Genomic DNA, 16,353 nt, shown 5'->3' on the forward strand with positions numbered 1-16,353 from the left:
AGCAGGAGCCATCCGCTGCGCACGCCATCACTTGGGTGGTGCTCATTGTCGGTTGTGTCTGAGCCTCCGAGCTTTGGGCCGCGGGGGGGAACGATCGCATTGGCCATGCCGCGCGCCTCTCCAACTGCCTTTCACATCTCCGTACACTCTCGAAACTAACTCTACCCGACTTTTCCACCTTCGTCCAAACTACGCCGACTGATCTGGGCCCCGAGGAAATCAAGTCTTTGAGTACAAGGCGTCGATTTGTGGTTTGGTGCTTGCTGGAACCCAAACCGTCTCTTCACACCCCAACTCAACTCCTCCACCTCAAATCGCCAGGATGGATTCGCCATTGAACAACGCCGCGATGGGCTCTGCCGTGCCTAACGTGCTTCGACCCGGAGGCTCTCGCAGCACGCCCCTAGGCCTTGCCGACATCCGCCCGCGAGCGGATTCTAGCCTCTCCGATGGCATGCCTTCGAACTACGAGTCGTCTAATGCGCAACCGGGCACGAGCAATTATCTTGCGCCTTGGGCGGTCTACGCTTTCGACTGGTGCAAGTGGCCGTCGCAAGGCAGTGGTGCAGGGAAGATTGCACTGGGCAGCTATCTTGAGGACGGACACAACTTTGTAGGTCACTCCGTCCTGACCTCTCCCCGGTTCCGTCGTTGTCTCGGTTGCCGTTGCTGACAAGATGCGGCTCACAGATCCAAATCCTCGACACCCAAATAGCACCGACCCCGGCAGACGCCTTCGCCTCGGGCGGCTCCAAGTACACGATGGAGTTCACTAAGATTGCCGAGGCCACGCACTCGTACCCGGTGACGCGATTGCTTTGGGAGCCGCCGTCATCGCAGAAGCAGTCTACTGACCTGCTCGCGACGTCTGGAGACCATCTCAGGCTGTGGTCGCTGCCGGCCGATACCCCGGCCCCGTCCAACAACTCGATCACGAGGAACGCCAGAGATGCGCCCACTACCAAACTGACGCCCCTGGCCTTGCTTTCCAACTCCAAGACCCCCGACCACACCGCCCCGCTCACCTCACTGGACTGGAACACTGTCTCCCCTAGTCTGATCATCACCTCAAGCATCGATACTACCTGCACCATCTGGGACATTCCCTCCCTTACCGCCAAGACGCAACTAATCGCGCATGATAAGGAGGTGTACGATGTACGCTTTTGCGCCAACAGCGTTGACGTCTTTGTGAGCTGTGGCCAGGACGGTAGCGTTCGCATGTTTGACTTGCGGAGTTTGGAGCACAGCACTATCATCTATGAGCCCACGGGCAAGGATGACAACAGACTAGGTTCGACCAAACCCATCTATAGCCTGCCTCCAATAAGCACGTCTTGCTAACTTCTGACAATGACAAAGATACCCCCGGCGGCAGGATCAGTCCCACGCTGGCCCAACAGACCATGTCACACCCGCCTCCTCTCCTTCGTCTGGCCACTTCTCCTCATGACACCCACCTTCTAGCCACCTTTGCCCAGGACTCGAATGTTATCCGCATCCTTGATGTCAGGCAACCGGGACAGGCTCTGCTCGAGCTCCGCGGGCACGGGGGAGCCCTCAACTGTGTCGACTGGTCACCACACAGAAGAGGTACGCTGGCGTCTGGTGCCGACGACTGCGAGGTTCTGATCTGGGACCTGCTCAATGCAAACTCGTCACCCTCCAGTCAGGCGCAGCCCCCTAACGGCGGTGCGGCAGCGGATAGCGCTAGGAGCCCAGTCGCTGGTTGGCAATGTGACTACGAGGTAGGCAACCTAGGCTGGGTCCCTCACCTAAATAACGAATACGGCGAGTGGCTGGGTGTCAGCGGAGGACGTGGTGTCTGGGGCGTTCGGCTTGGATGATTCAAAACTTTATATATGGCTATAGACGCGAATTCCTTTTGGCTGGTCTTTGCTCTTCTTCTTCGAGGCCAGGAAGACGCGATGCGCGGCGGCGCGGGTTGCGCTGTCGACGGAGCGAATGTATCCTTGTGCACTAGTATCCGGTCATAGCGGGCGTGTTCATCGATGGCTGTATGGTAGATCACATCACTACAAGAAGGTTTCTAGCGGTTCACTTCTTTGGCCCTCCCAATGCCGTGGTTTAACTCCTCGATTACAGATGCGCCTTGGAGCTGCCTTCACTGATGTTGACGACGGCTTTGCCCCAGATCTTCCTCGATGAAATGTCATTCAGGGCCTCGGGCACCGACTCGAGCCCGTTGTATGCCTTGTCAAACACCATTGGTTTGATCTTACCGCTGTCTATCAGCGGCGCAAGCTCCTCCCATATCCTCGCGTTCTCCTCTGGATCCCTCCTGAGCGACTCGCCGTATCTCTAGAAGAAATGGTCAACCTCTGGGTCCAAGACATGAGTGACGGGGTGGTACTCTACTCACATAACCGATCAACGAAACCTGCTTCAGCAACACCCGATTCATGGCAATCTTCTCGATGCTGCTCTCGTCCCGCGCCGCGAACCCGACGACCAGCACCCGCCCCCTGTGCGCGACGCACTTGAGGCTCTCGTCCACCCGGCCCACGGAGTCGTAGACCACGTCCACGCCCTTACCCCCGGTCAGCTCGAGCACCCGCTCCCACCACCGCGGCCCGGCGGCGGCCGTCGTCGCGTCGACGCAGTCGTGCGCGCCGCACCGCCGCGCGACGGCGCACTTGGCGGCGCCCGAGGCCAGGGCGATGACGCGGCAGCCCCGCGCCGCGGCGACCTGCACGGCCGTGCAGCCGAGCCCGCCCGCGGCGCCGAGCACGAGCACCGTCTCGCCGGGCGCCAGGCGCCCGCGGGTGACCAGCGCGCCGTAGCTTACGGGCAGGGTGGCGGCGAGGCCCGCGGCGTCGGCGAAGGACCAGCCGTCCGGGACGGGGCGGAGGCCGGAGGTCGGGGCCGCGACCTGCTCGGCGTAGGAGCCGAGGGTGCCGCCGAAGACGCGGTCGCCGGGCTTGAAAGAGCGGTGGGAGCCGGAGCCGGAGGAGGGGCTGGAAGGCGGTGCGGAGAGGACGACGCCTGCGAACTCGAGACCTAGGGTGAAGGGCGGTTTGACCAGGGAGCGGTTGTTTTGGTGCTTGCCGCGGGCCTGGCGGGGTTTGGGTTCAGTTGTGCGTGATCTGTTGGGGGAAAGAGAAAAGACTTACGTAGAGGGTGTCGACGAAGTTGACGCCTGCGGCTTTGACTTGCACGATGACTTCATCCTTCTTGGCCTTCGGGGGCGGGATGTCCTCCACCTGCAGCTCGGTGTAGTTCTGGACGGGGATGTGTTAGTGGGCGGTGGAAGTGGACTGCGATACGGGAGCTGACTTACATCTACAAACTTGCTCACAACGACTCCTCTCATGGCGGCTTGCTGCGTGATGTGTGATCAGTAGCAATGGAACATCAATATCTCATTGAGACTACATCATCACCGACTCTATGAGGCGTGGTCATAGGCGTCGCTAAGATCTGGGGTAGTTTCCGCCCGCGGCTAACAATGCGGAGGAGGACCAAGGAGTGTAGTGTAAGTACAATACACCAAATTCACCGAGGTCCATCGCTCCACGCCTGGCCCACTAGCATCAACCGGCTCGTTCCCATATTTCACCAACTGGAGGAGACAACACGGCGATGGAAAGCGAGACGAAATGTTGCAGGAGCACAAAAAAGAAAAGAAAAGTAAGATTCCTCTTTACACTGATTTTGTCTCTCAAGAGATCGAGGTGTTGTGGTTGCCGTTGCGTCATTAACTATCACGTGCGCTGCAGCTTCTCATCTGTTCTGGTGGCGGAACATCGTCATGATCGGCTCTCGCGTCTTGATTACAGTGTTCCCTAAGAAACCTCGTACCGCATTGGACGGCAGACACACGCTTCAATGCCCAGACCTTAAAAATTAATTTACTGAAAAGTACACATTACAGTCTAACATCTATACAAGCCCTTGATAAACACATCATCGCCAGCTATCATGAGCCGAGCTCACCTGCCATCGCTCCTCCTTCTGCCCTCCCCACCAGAGCCGGCAACCCGCGCCTCCCTCAATGCCGCCTACCGGCGACCCCTCGAGGCTGCCCTCGGCAAGCTCAAGAACCCGACCCGCGCCACGACGCTGATCGTCGTCGTCGCTCTTCCGGTCCTGGGGGGTTCGACGCCCAGATCAAGGACGCTTTCCTGGGCCGACACCCAGTCGCTGCTGGCCGGCCTCTACACGATCATCTCGGTCGTGTGCGCCAAGCTCGCCATCGACACCGACGTCAATGGCGGGCCTGGGGTCGTGGACGCACGAGTCGTGCTGGTGCACGACGACCCGGCCGCCAGCGCAGTGGGCTCCCAGCCGCCGCCCTTGATCGAGCCCAACAACACCGTCATCGTGGACCTGCCGACCTTTGCGTCCGCCAGCCAGGCGTGGAACTACATCTTCCACGTCGAGAGCGAGGGCGGCCTCGAGCTCGAGAGGAGGTACCTCGAGCTCACCACCGCGGGTGGCGCGCAGACCGTGCTCGAGGAGCAGCTCGTGCCGGTCGACATGGGCCTTAAGATGACCACGGAGCCGGCGTCGGGGGTCCTCTCGGTGCAGACCCCGCTGCACCGCAGCGTCATCCTGGGCGGCACGTTCGACCACCTCCACCCGGGCCACAAGCTGCTGCTGGCCGCGGGGGCGCTGCTCCTCGACGTGCCGGAGCCCGGGTCGTCGACGCCCTGCCGGTACACGATCGGCGTCACGGGCGACGAGCTGCTCCGGAACAAGAAGTACGCCGAGTACGTCCAGCCCTGGGCCGAGCGCGCGCGCAACATCCTCGACTTCCTCGGCACCGTGCTCTCCCTGCCGCGCCCGTCGCCCGACGACGGCGGCAGGCCCCAGGTCGAGGAGCGGCCGGGCGACTTCCGGGCCTCGTTCCGGGGCGGCCTCATCGCCGTCCAGTGCGTGGTGATCCACGACGTCTACGGGCCTACGATCACGGACGAAGACATCACGGCGCTCGTCGTCTCTGGCGAGACGAGGTCGGGCGGCGCCGCCGTCAACGACAAGAGGGCCGAGCAGGGTTGGCACCTGCTGGACGTCTTCGAGGTCGATGTGCTGGACGCCGAGGAGGTTGCGGAAGGGCCGACGCAGACGGAGAACTTCGCTTCCAAGATCAGTAGCACGGCGATACGGCAGCTTAAAGCGCAGCATCGATCTTGAATGTTGGTGTCTACATGCTAGAGCTACGCGAATATGAAAAATTTCCCCAAAGAGGCCTTACACAGAGCCTTCTCCAAGATGCCCGTCGTCGATGAGCCCTCTCGTGCCTAGTTCTTCCATCTAAATCGCACAACTCGAAAAAAAAAAAAAAAAAAAAAAACATCCGATACCGTGGTCCTTCTTCTTTTAACAGGTGAGCGGCGCGGGCCCGGGGGCGCGGTAGTTGGTGGGCACGGGGTAGTAGATATTGACCACGAGGCCGGGGTCGGTGGCCTTGTACGCGCCGGGGATGGAGTAGAGCTGGCTCGGGACGGAGCCGGACCCGCCGGACACGGAGAGCTGCGCGCACGAGATGTACAGCTGAGCGCCGCCGACGCTGCTGGCGCTGTGCAGCCCGATGTGCTCGGCGCGCAGCAGGTAGTCGCCGCTGGGGATGCACTTGGGGATCTGGACGTTGATGACGGATTTGCCTAGGAGATTCGATCAAAAAAGTCAGTGGAACCGGGTCCGGGTTCGGTTTCGAGTGTGTGATGGGAAACTGCGAACCTTGCGCGGGCCAGACCAGCCCGTTGCCGGCGACGGTGGGCTTGTCCTGGTAGATCTTGAACCAGACGGCGCCCTCGCCCGTCATGTCGGCCGCCCTCTGGCCCGCGGGCGCCTTGGCCATCCAGAAGGACATGGGGCCCGGGTGGGTGATGGACGACTTGGCCGTGTAGCCGACGGTCTCGCCGGCGGTCACGTTGATGGTCTGGGCGCCCTCGCTGCCCGGGCTCAGCTGGTAGCAGGTCATGGCCCGGGAGCCGACGTCGGTGACGGGGCCGTTGGACTGGAAGTTGGCCGTCTTGCGCACGTACTGCCAGTCCGCGGTCGGCCTCCCGCCGACGACGAGGCTCTGCAGGATGTCTTGAGAGGTCATACGTCAACACACAGACTAGGCGGCATTCCCAGCAGTCAGAGAGAGAGAGAGAGAGATCATACAGTGGGCCTGGGCGACGCCCGAGGCGAGGAGGAGGACGGCTGCGACGGCTTTCATTTCTGCGGTTGTTGGCTTCTGTGGGACCTTGTCTGGGTAGTTGAGCGCTGTCTTGTCAGAGTACACGATGTTCAAACGCCTTCAACGCATAACTAGAGGCCTGTCAAAAGTGTAGCCGCGCGCCATCTTATACTCGTCGCCGGTGGGCACACCCGGCAATAGAACAGGGGCACTACTGGTACGCGTTCTCTTCTCGAGATAGATTGAGTGGCCTATCCCGTCGTTGGCCATGCTCTTCCAGATGGTGATGCTGGTGAGCGAGGTACCAGATGCCGAAGTCGCGGATAAAAGACGGCTTGGCCCACGACTGCTCCCTCCCCCGTGGCGGTTAAATTGGGAGTTGGGCACCGTTGACCACTTGGGACGCTCCGAGATATTGACGTCGCATATGAATTACAGTGCGCAACATGATCCGGGGTAGGCACGGCATTGCGAGCGACAACAAAACCCGGGTTGTGTTGACCTGGGGTTGGTCTGGTCTGGGGGTTCGGCGACAGTGCATCATGTGTGGCAAGAGGAAGAAGCTATCCCACCGCCCGCGAGAGTCTTGGTCCGATGCGGGTACAAGGTGCCCGGGCATCTACTTGGGTACATAATGCGAGGCTTTCAAATACAAGTACATCAATATGGCCTTGCCAAATGATAAGAAGCTCCATGAATGCAGCCTGGAAATATCTTGAATTTGGTCTTTGATAACGCACTGGCGACACCCCCCACAGTGCTCCGTGGGTAGCACTCTTAGCACCTGCCCACCGCCTGGGCCAATGGCGTCACTGCTGTTGGTTAGCGGCTGCCGCCAAATGACCACATGCCATAAGCTCACGAGGTCGTGAGCGTGAGCTTTGAGACCTGCAGGCACCAATTCAACCCTCCAACTCACCAATAGACAGTTAGGCGACGCTACAGCTTTCAGAACGAAGGGAGAGGATGCTGCTCAATTTCGAACAACTATCACAGTCGCAAAGGGCATAGACAACTCGTCCATCCTTCAGCCAGTGTAGAACTCTTCGAACCGAGACAGCTACAACTCGGACACTCAGCCCATCCTTGTGGAATGCGCCCTTGGAGTATGTGTGAAACAAGACAGAACTCCTATGAATTTCTACTGACATTGCAGCATCGCGGAAGATGACCACTTGGTTGTGTCCCGACACGCAGTTGTAGCATGCCTCAATCAGCAGCATCTTTCCTCCCTCGACTCTCACTTTCCCGTGGCGACGGACCGTCGCTCCCACTTTTCAATTCGAGACGCTCGCTGCGCAGCAAGCCTAGCGAGTACGACCTAGCCGAGCTCTCGCCGCGACCAGAGCAATCCCTACTCTGGCCGGAACCCGCCCAGGACCGGAGGGCCGACCGCACACCCTCGCCCGCTGCCAAAATGAAACGGCAGGTTCTCTTCGCGGGCCCGCCGCCTCCCATAGCCACGTCGACGCTTCTATACAGGGACGAAGAGACGCGCGTGGAGGCTTTGCCGCGATACGGCGGCCCTCCTAACCATACCGCCTCCCTCGGGGACACCCTGCGCAGCGTATTCCTCGACCGGCCGCCGCCCGAACCACCTCGCGAGGTGTCCTCGGGCTTCGATGCCGACTCGGTCTGGAGAAACATACAGAGACGCGAGAGGGCCATTCAGAAGGATCTCCAACGGCTGCTCGACGTCCAGGCGGCAGGGCTCTCGGCGGGGCTGGGCCGGTCCCTGGACAAGAGCCCGAGCCTGACGCCGTCGTCTGCAAGTGACGCAGGGCGGAGCACGCCGACCAGCACGTACCACACTCCTCGGTCTCAATTTCACTCTACAGAGTCGTCCATGCGCATGTCGCGCCAGGGCGACGTCATCCCCGTCCGCCAGCCGCGGTCCAAGCCCATGGGCCTGCGCTCAGCCCGGGCTGCCCTGGCCCGCAACATGGCGTTGCTGGCTGACCTGAAGGTGGAAGAGGATGCAAACCTGGCCGACGCCCTCAGCACGCGCAAACGGGCGCTGGCCCAGCTGCGAAAGATGTCGGTGCGCCGGGATGGCATCGCCGACAAGTTGCGGGCGCTGGAGAACGCAGACGACGACCCGCTCACAAGAGATCTGGCCCTTCTCAATGACGAGCACCGGTCAGTTTCTACGGAGATTTCTGAACTAGAGGCCAAGCTGGCGGGGCTACACAATAGAAAGAGAGTGCTGGAAGAGCAGATCGAGGACCTCAGCAACCAGCGAGAGTCGGGTCTGAGCGGCTACCGAGGGGCCCTGAAAGAGGCCGAGGAGCATGTCGCAGCAACGCTGACCCGCCCGCCGGTGCGGCCTCTGGACCTCGAAGTCTTTGGTCGCGGAGCCGACGGCGCCGAGATCAATGGGGCCGACGACGCTGCCTTGAGCGGAGCCGAGTTCATGCGCCTTCGTCCCACGCGAAGAACTATAGCCATGGCTCGGGAATGGTGGGAGGGTGAGGTCAGGATCCTCGAGCAACGCAAGGCCGCCGTGGACCAGGAACGGGCTGCGCTGGAAGACGGGGCGGGGGTCTGGAGAGACTGCGTCAAGCTCGTCACGGACTTTGAGTCCAGTCTACGGCGGCAGATGAAGCAGCAGAGCACGAGTTCCGAAGACTCTGACGAGGCTGCAGACTCCCCCGAGCAGCGGATGCGGGGCCAGCTCAGCGACATGGGCGCCGTCATCAAGAGTCTGGACCTGCACCTGGTGGCCGCGGAGAACAAGGGGTGGAACCTGCTGATTTGCGCCATCGGCGCCGAGCTCGAGGCCTTTAAGGAGGCGGAGGGCATGTTTCGGGAAGCGCTCAGGGAGGCGGGATACTCGGGCGGCCCGGACGAGGAAGACCGGACGCCTCGCCTGGGCCGGTCCGCGAGCGAGATCAAAGCAGACCGCGACGCGATGGGGAGCCAACACCTAGTAGACACGCGGGATGATGGTGATGATGACGACCCGGGCGCCGAGAGCAGCGACAACGAAGTCCCCGCCGACCTGCTCGTTTCGCACCACGACCCGCGCGGAGGGGGGGCGCGGCACGACAGTATGAGCAGCGACGCGGCGGCCACGGACACGGATGCACACGATAGGGGAGAGCACAGCGAGAACGAGGTGCCGCCGGAGTTCTTGGCGGAGCACCATCATGATGATTAGAAACGAGCTGTTTCGGTAATAAGGCTAGCAAGCATTTGTCAAATGAAAAGGCTCGAATAATGTTCAATTCTTCGGGGAAGGCTCCCGGTGGTATGTTTGGTGTCTGTCTACATCGGTGCTAGTCCTTGGGGAAAGTCATCCGCTGTCTGTCTACCTGATCCTGTGTACAGAGAGTGAGAATCAACAGACGCTGCAAAGAGTGGACTCTTAGATCACGTAGGCATGCACAAATCATACAAGTAGTATAGTAGTTGAATTGTCATATTTAGTCGGTTCCAAAAAGGGTGTGAGTTGGGATGTACCAAGTGCTGCGCGGGGACAGCCCGAACACATGTGCCGGAAAAAGTCGGTAATACCTCGGTTTCCATACACCCGAAGACGGAAAGGGTCCAGACAGGCAGCCCGCCTCGGTGCGGTGCCCGCTTGCCCATGTGCCTCTTGACGATCTCCCCCCCAAAATCACATTTTCGAGTTAAATGGAGAGGAGTGACGAAAATTCCCTTCCAAAACCAAGTATGAGGCCTTAATACAAAGCAGGGCGGAAACGCCAACAACTCCTGGAGACGGTTTCTTTGTGCAGACCCCTTGCTCCGCACGACAACTCGGCTAGCCAAATACACAACAACCACGACGATGACGATGACTCCCTACCATCACCGAGTCCTCTCGAACCAGCCGCTGGACCCGGCGATGGCGACCGACTGATCCATCACCCACTCGCCGACGCCGAGATACTTGTCGATCCACTTCTGCATCTCCTTGTTCTCGCCAGAGACCTTCTCCGTCTTGAAACTGGGCCTGACGGATCCCCGAGGATGGGGCGCGAGTTAGTCGCCTGTTCTGGCCCGGCCGTTCGAAGTATCGCGAAGAAGAGAAAAGAAGTTTCGAATAGAACTCACGTCAGACCAGTCGAGCGCTTCATGCCGGCAAGGAGCGCCGAAACTAAGACGAGAAGGTCAGCGGAAACGGGCGACGAAAAGCGGTATACCCGAGAGAGTCGAGACGACATACCCAGCACGGCATCGACAGCATAGTGTGTTAACCTTCCGAGCTTCGACCACAGACCGAATGTCAGCAAGTTGAGAAACTAAAGAGGCCATCGCATTTTGGTTTTAGACTCTGCTTTCTGAACGAAAGAGGAACCGAGAGCGGCGTCGGGGTGCGGTGAAAGCGAAAGGGACGGGCGACTCACCACCATCTTGGACCACCTGCAAACTTCCAGATCACCGGGGGAGAAATCTGAAATACGACAATCTCCGAAATAATGGGAAAGAGCTGAAAAATCGCCTTTCCTGTTGAACAAGTTCTGGGGGGTTTGGTATGTTTATTGGGGAGGAAAAGATGACGAAGCTCCGAGAGTTCAATCTACTGCCTGATAGGCGGGCGGCACACGAGATCTAAGGTTCAGGCTGCTGGAGACCAAGCGTTTCTGGGGTCACAGGCCACCATCAGGGCACACCACCAAGGCCAGACCACACCCAGTTGGCGGAGCACGGACCAGCTGGCACCCGACACCTCCAAAAGCTACGAAGCTACAAAACACCACCACTCTCCCTCCCGTCACGTGACGCGCTGCAGGTGTCACGCATGCATCTCACCACAGACACTCGCACAGCCTGTACCTACAGCTGTTGTGTTTGCTGCGCGTACGAGGGGCCCAGAAGGGATCGATTGAGCCTCCTTATGGATCAGTCGGTCCATCTGAAGCGCCGCGCATTCGGTCGGTCGGACCGAACCTCGACAACGACCACTTGGCTTGGGCCTTTTGGTGAAGGGGGTGGACTGCCAAGCACCAACATTCCCGTCGGCGATTAACTCGTGCATTAACGGCCACAGTGGGGGTTTATTCCCAGTGGCTATCAGCTTTGGGAGCTTTTCTCACTGCTAAGCACGCTGATAAAGACCCCTAAACTCGTGGCTATCCCACCCCTGCCATTGGTCAATCACGCCACTAAGTCCCCCGTGGCAACGAACCTTTCCCCATTGGGCCACGACCTTGGACTTTTGGAGGGTTTCCCAGGCAAAATGCACCTGCACTGCAGTGGTGGCAGGGACGGACAGCGGCGGGGGATGGTGGGACAGAACCTGACTTGATGTTGAGACACCAAAGAAACAGCTCCGACTGTTGAGGCACTTTTTATTTTTTTCGCAGGGACGGACACCACATTCTCTCCAACAGCACTCATATTGCAACCTGAGAGAAACACAAAAAACCAAGACTTTTGTGCTGGGATTCTGATTATCCCTCATTCACACGTCTTTTCTTTCCCTCAAGGCCAACCCGTCTGTTTCTGGATCACTCAAGCTCTTCCCAGCTTGTCGACCAGAACATCACCAAATTCACGGACGTCCGGTCTCGTTGTTCAATCCTCCTCACAAAAGAGTAATTCGCCATGGCTCCCTTCTCGGCCCTGGACCACCTCTCTCTCGGCGGCCGCATTGACTGGCTGGCCAGCCTCGACACCGCCTTCCACCCCGAGCGCAACTACCGCCGCACCTCCATCATCTGCACCATCGGCCCCAAGACCAACTCGGTCGACTCCATCAACGAGCTCCGCAAGTCGGGTCTCAACGTTGTCCGCATGAACTTTTCTCACGGAAGCTACGAGTACCACCAGTCCGTCATTGACAATGCCCGTGCCGCCGAGAAGTCCCAGGAGGGCCGCCCCATCGCCATTGCCCTCGACACCAAGGGCCCCGAGATCCGCACTGGCAACACCAAGAACGACGAGGACCTGCCCCTGAAGGCCGGCACTGTCCTGAACATCACCACTGACGACAAGTACGCTACCGCCTGCGACACTGAGAACATGTAAGTAGATACCACGCTCTTTGCAGAACTTGATGAAGGGTCTTGTTTGCTAACACAAAGCCCCCCTTCCCCCTAGGTACGTCGACTACAAGAACATCACCAAGGTCATCGAGAAGGGCCGCGTCATCTACGTCGACGACGGTGTCCTCGCCTTCGAGGTCCTCGAGATTGTCGACGCGAAGACCATCAAGGTCCGTGCCCGCAACAACGGCTTCATCTCCTCCAAGAAGGGCGTCAATCTGCCCAACACCGACGTCGACCTGCCCGCCCTGTCTGAGAAGGACAAGAACGATCTGCGGTTCGGTGTCAAGAACAACGTCGACATGGTCTTTGCCTCCTTCATCCGTCGCGGTCAGGACATCAAGGATATCCGCGAGGTCCTGGGCAAGGACGGCGCCCACATCCAGATCATCGCCAAGATCGAGAACCGTCAGGGTCTCAACAACTTCGCCGAGATCCTCAAGGAGACTGACGGTGTCATGGTTGCCCGTGGCGATCTCGGCATCGAGATTCCCGCTGCCGAGGTGTTTGCCGCCCAGAAGAAGCTCATCGCCATGTGCAACGTGGCCGGCAAGCCCGTCATCTGCGCCACCCAGATGCTCGAGTCCATGATCAAGAACCCCCGCCCCACCCGCGCCGAGATCAGCGACGTCGGCAACGCCGTTACCGACGGTGCCGACTGCGTGATGCTGTCCGGCGAGACCGCCAAGGGCAACTACCCCTGTGAGGCCGTGAGCGAGATGAGCGAGGCCTGCCTCAAGGCCGAGAACGTCATCCCCTACGTCTCGCACTTTGAGGAGCTGTGCAGCCTCGTCGAGCGCCCCGTCAGCATTGTCGAGTCGTGCGCCATGGCCGCCGTGCGCGCCTCCCTCGACCTGAACGCGGGCGGCATCTGCGTCCTGTCCACTTCTGGCGACTCGGCCCGCCTCATCTCCAAGTACCGCCCCGTCTGCCCCATCTTCATGGTCACCCGCAACGCCTCCGCCTCGAGGTATGCTCACTTGTACCGCGGCGTCTACCCCTTCCTGTTCCCCGAGGGCAAGCCCGACTTCTCCGAGGTCAACTGGCAGGAGGATGTCGACCGCCGCATCAAGTGGGGCATCAGCAACGCCATGGAACTCAATGTCCTCAACGAGGGCGAGACCGTCGTCGTCGTCCAGGGCTGGAAGGGCGGCATGGGCAACACCAACACCATGCGCATCGTCAAGGCCAACAAGAACGACCTCGGCATCGGCAAGCCCTGAGCGGAGTAAAAAGAAAATGGTGGGCGTGCGGGTTATGGGAGAAGGGCCTTTTCTTAATGTGGTTGGGAAACGAGAAGACAATATTTGGCACAGCATCAAAGGGATAGACTGGGGTTTTTGACTTGTGTGTTTGACTTTCCGATTGTCGAGCTCGTTTTTTATGATATCATGACAGCCAGTTCGGTTTGGCTGATCCAAATACAAATACAACTGATGACGACACGTTCTGGACTAGGTGCCCGAGTTGCGTGATCTACATGAGTTGCGGTGACAATCAATCGAGGGGATCTTCTGAGTTTGTCTGCAAGGGGTGCTCATTGTCTCTGGCAACCTGGAATGGCTGTGGCTCAGGTTTGGCCGTCAACTAGCAAGACACTGTCATGTAGGACACGGGAGGAGTCCGCGGCCGCTGTTGAACAAACATATGGGGATATCGGGCAGCGCAACCGTGCGCTCGTGAATGGTGTGCACCTGTTCGAGTTGGAGATCTTGTTCCGTTTGAAGAAATTATGGGAAGGTTGAAACCAGTTCTCGTATTCATGGAAGCGTTGTGGTATACTGCGGAATGGATTTTCGTGACGAGTACTTCCCATCATTGTTCTCCCTCGACTGGATTCTGCGTGTCGATTAGCCCACGACCTCTATGTGCAATCGATTCGAAATTCTCCTTATGAGCACTGGAACAAGTCGATTCAAAAATCATTTTGGCTAGAGGACTTGGTTCTAACATTGATAACCCCTTCCGGAGAACGGGCGGCGCCATGGAAAAGACGGAAAGAACAAGGCTGCAAACCGAGTGCCGTCACTCCCAATGCTGTGTGTGTGGCTGCCCTCAGTTCCATAACCGAGCATTGAAGTCGTCGGTGTTCTGCTTTCACACATGGCATTGAATATTCCCACGACCGGCATGGACGAGGCGGACATGCCGCTGCCCCGAGATTTGTGAGCCTCGTCCCCGGCCGCTTCAAAAGGTCTCATCACCACCTGCAATACTTGTTCGAGGCCAAATGACGCTTTGCGAGAGGAGTTCGAGGATCCAGCAGTAGTCGCGCTTTCAACAAGTGCCATGTAGGGCATTGAACGGCGATTCATTCTCGTCCTGACCGACCTAGACGTGCTATGCCCTAGTCCTTGCAGTCCCGCGAGAGTCTCGGCACTACGAAAGAGCCCGTTGACAAAGCCAATCGAAGGGGCTTTGGGCTGGCCCCAATGAGGCTGGTCAAAGACGAGGCCGGTCAAAGCGGTTGACAGAGTGTACAGACAAGGGCCGAGTGTGAATGAGGATCATTGGGACCATCTTTCTGAAGGGAAGTCTGACCATTTATCAGAGACACTTCCGGAATGCTCTTAGTGCATTCCGCAGCGTGCTAGCAGCTTTAGGAAGCACCAGCCGCACCCCAGCCGCATCACAACACCAGGGTTAGGGCTGACGATGTTGCCCCACGCGGCTGCAGCCGCGTCCACACCAAAGCCTAACAAGGCAATCCAAAACAAAGACCTCGAGTGGTGGTCAAGATTTCAACCCCTCTTCTCTTTCTCTTTCTTTTCCTCTCTCACCACCATCCCTCTCCTTCTTTCTCCACGATTCGCCTTGAGCCCTTTATCTCCTCGAAACCGCTTGCAAGTTGCAACACAACAAACCTTCCGTCCTCGTCTTGACCGCTACGCAAGATCTCTCAACTATCAACTTGGGAGCTGCCATGTTGTCGTCTCGGGAGGGCCCACAAAACAGCCGCAACTCGGGCTTAGCATCTTCGGGTGAGTCGAGATGTTGTCTCCTACATTCAAACAGGTTGCAATCAGTGTTGCTCATAGAGTGTCATTTGCTCACTGCAACAACTGTTTGTCTCTTTGCCAACACTTGAAACAATATATATAACTATTCACATTTAGCTAACTTACTCTCCAGGACACGACAGCACTGCTCGACAAGCCCCAGAGTCCGCATTTCGGCAAGTCACAACGTAGTCGCGCTTGAGCCGGGCATATTTTGTTGCCTTTTGCTTATGTTTGAAATTTTTTGATTTCTTTCGCGACTCCCAATCTGAGCCTCATCTGACTTGCTTCGGACAGACACGCAACACGAGCCCAGACGGCACGTGCCCGTGTTTCCCGCCTGTTCCAGGGCAACTCTGTTCCCGCGGGCACTAGTCAGAACCAAGGCCCTTTCTCCAGACTGAGGCATATCTCGAGCCTCCACATCCACCAGGACCGCCAGCGTAAGCTTTTCTTGCGTGCTTATCCTCGCCTACCCACACCGAGGCCTCTCCCGACCACAAGCCACATTGTCCTCAAAAGTTTATCAGATTCACTCCACTGACATTCAACTTTTTTCTTCAGGCGTGGCTAGCCAAAGCACAAATCACCGGGGATCGTAGGGCGTTTCTCGGCTTTTTCAAAACACTCCTGGCCTCAGCACCTCCAACCAGAGAAGTTCACCCCCCGTCAACCCTCTCACACCGCACCGCCCCTTTGGAGCTTCGAGCTTTGCCCTCTTCGGCCGCCGACATCCGACGCACCCTCCTGTGCATCGGATTGTGATCCCAAGGTTTGACCTCGACAACTGGACTCCAGGCCCTGTAACGGGCGCTATCCGTGTCCGACACCCGGGCGCATTCCTGCTGCAGCCAGAGCCGATCATCGAGTACCTACCCTCGACCGCCACCAGCAACCCTCACCACCTCCCTCAGCTGTTCCCTCACGAGGACTTCGCATCCCGTCGATCGCGTCCCCGTTCGTCCCGCTTCATCGAGCACATCGACGACTCTGTCTCGGAGCGTCGAACTGGTCGCCGTCGAGCCCCAGGCAATCTGCGAGACCAGGACCGTCACCGGTACGGCTCGCGCGACCGGCGTGCCCAGGGAAGCTCGAGCAATCGCGGCGGTCGTCGCACTTCGACTCGGGCGAGTACCCTTACCGGCACCATCTTGGATGCCGTTCGGGAGGAGCACAACCTCCATCGTCGCCGCTGGTACCACTATTAGTC

General features: G+C 58.7%; 7 protein-coding genes across 7 annotated transcripts; 5 read left to right on the forward strand and 2 right to left on the reverse strand.

The window, feature by feature from the left end:
• Positions 1-322: 322 nt before the first annotated feature.
• E0L32_010828 (uncharacterized protein) lies at positions 323-1,847 on the forward strand (the record flags this gene model as incomplete). Its single annotated transcript, XM_031133489.1, has 3 exons — positions 323-613; positions 691-1,294; positions 1,363-1,847. 3 exons carry the CDS (start codon positions 323-325, stop codon positions 1,845-1,847), a joined length of 1,380 nt encoding a protein of 459 aa, XP_030988945.1.
• A 253-nt stretch (positions 1,848-2,100) lies between these two features.
• E0L32_010829 (uncharacterized protein) lies at positions 2,101-3,334 on the reverse strand (the record flags this gene model as incomplete). Its single annotated transcript, XM_031133490.1, has 4 exons — positions 2,101-2,322; positions 2,384-3,076; positions 3,135-3,242; positions 3,302-3,334. The coding sequence occupies 4 exons, from the start codon at positions 3,332-3,334 to the stop codon at positions 2,101-2,103; spliced, it is 1,056 nt and encodes a 351-aa protein (XP_030988946.1).
• A 608-nt stretch (positions 3,335-3,942) lies between these two features.
• E0L32_010830 (uncharacterized protein) lies at positions 3,943-5,157 on the forward strand (the record flags this gene model as incomplete). The annotated part of the gene is made up of 1 exon (XM_031133491.1): positions 3,943-5,157. One exon carries the CDS (start codon positions 3,943-3,945, stop codon positions 5,155-5,157), a length of 1,215 nt encoding a protein of 404 aa, XP_030988947.1.
• A 186-nt stretch (positions 5,158-5,343) lies between these two features.
• E0L32_010831 (uncharacterized protein) lies at positions 5,344-6,190 on the reverse strand (the record flags this gene model as incomplete). The annotated part of the gene is made up of 3 exons (XM_031133492.1): positions 5,344-5,627; positions 5,704-6,060; positions 6,136-6,190. 3 exons carry the CDS (start codon positions 6,188-6,190, stop codon positions 5,344-5,346), a joined length of 696 nt encoding a protein of 231 aa, XP_030988948.1.
• Positions 6,191-7,355: 1,165 nt separating this feature from the next.
• Positions 7,356-9,311, forward strand: E0L32_010832 (uncharacterized protein; the record flags this gene model as incomplete). Its single annotated transcript, XM_031133493.1, has 1 exon — positions 7,356-9,311. The coding sequence occupies one exon, from the start codon at positions 7,356-7,358 to the stop codon at positions 9,309-9,311; it is 1,956 nt and encodes a 651-aa protein (XP_030988949.1).
• A 2,393-nt stretch (positions 9,312-11,704) lies between these two features.
• Positions 11,705-13,367, forward strand: E0L32_010833 (uncharacterized protein; the record flags this gene model as incomplete). Its single annotated transcript, XM_031133494.1, has 2 exons — positions 11,705-12,123; positions 12,200-13,367. 2 exons carry the CDS (start codon positions 11,705-11,707, stop codon positions 13,365-13,367), a joined length of 1,587 nt encoding a protein of 528 aa, XP_030988950.1.
• Positions 13,368-14,799: 1,432 nt separating this feature from the next.
• E0L32_010834 (uncharacterized protein) lies at positions 14,800-16,351 on the forward strand (the record flags this gene model as incomplete). The annotated part of the gene is made up of 2 exons (XM_031133496.1): positions 14,800-15,125; positions 15,784-16,351. 2 exons carry the CDS (start codon positions 14,800-14,802, stop codon positions 16,349-16,351), a joined length of 894 nt encoding a protein of 297 aa, XP_030988951.1.
• Between the last annotated feature and the right edge of the window lie 2 nt (positions 16,352-16,353).

The sequence above is a fragment of the Thyridium curvatum genome (genome assembly GCF_004353045.1).
Source record: "Thyridium curvatum strain D216 chromosome Unknown NODE_92_length_156191_cov_86.571182, whole genome shotgun sequence".
NCBI lineage: Eukaryota > Fungi > Ascomycota > Sordariomycetes > Thyridiales > Thyridiaceae > Thyridium > Thyridium curvatum.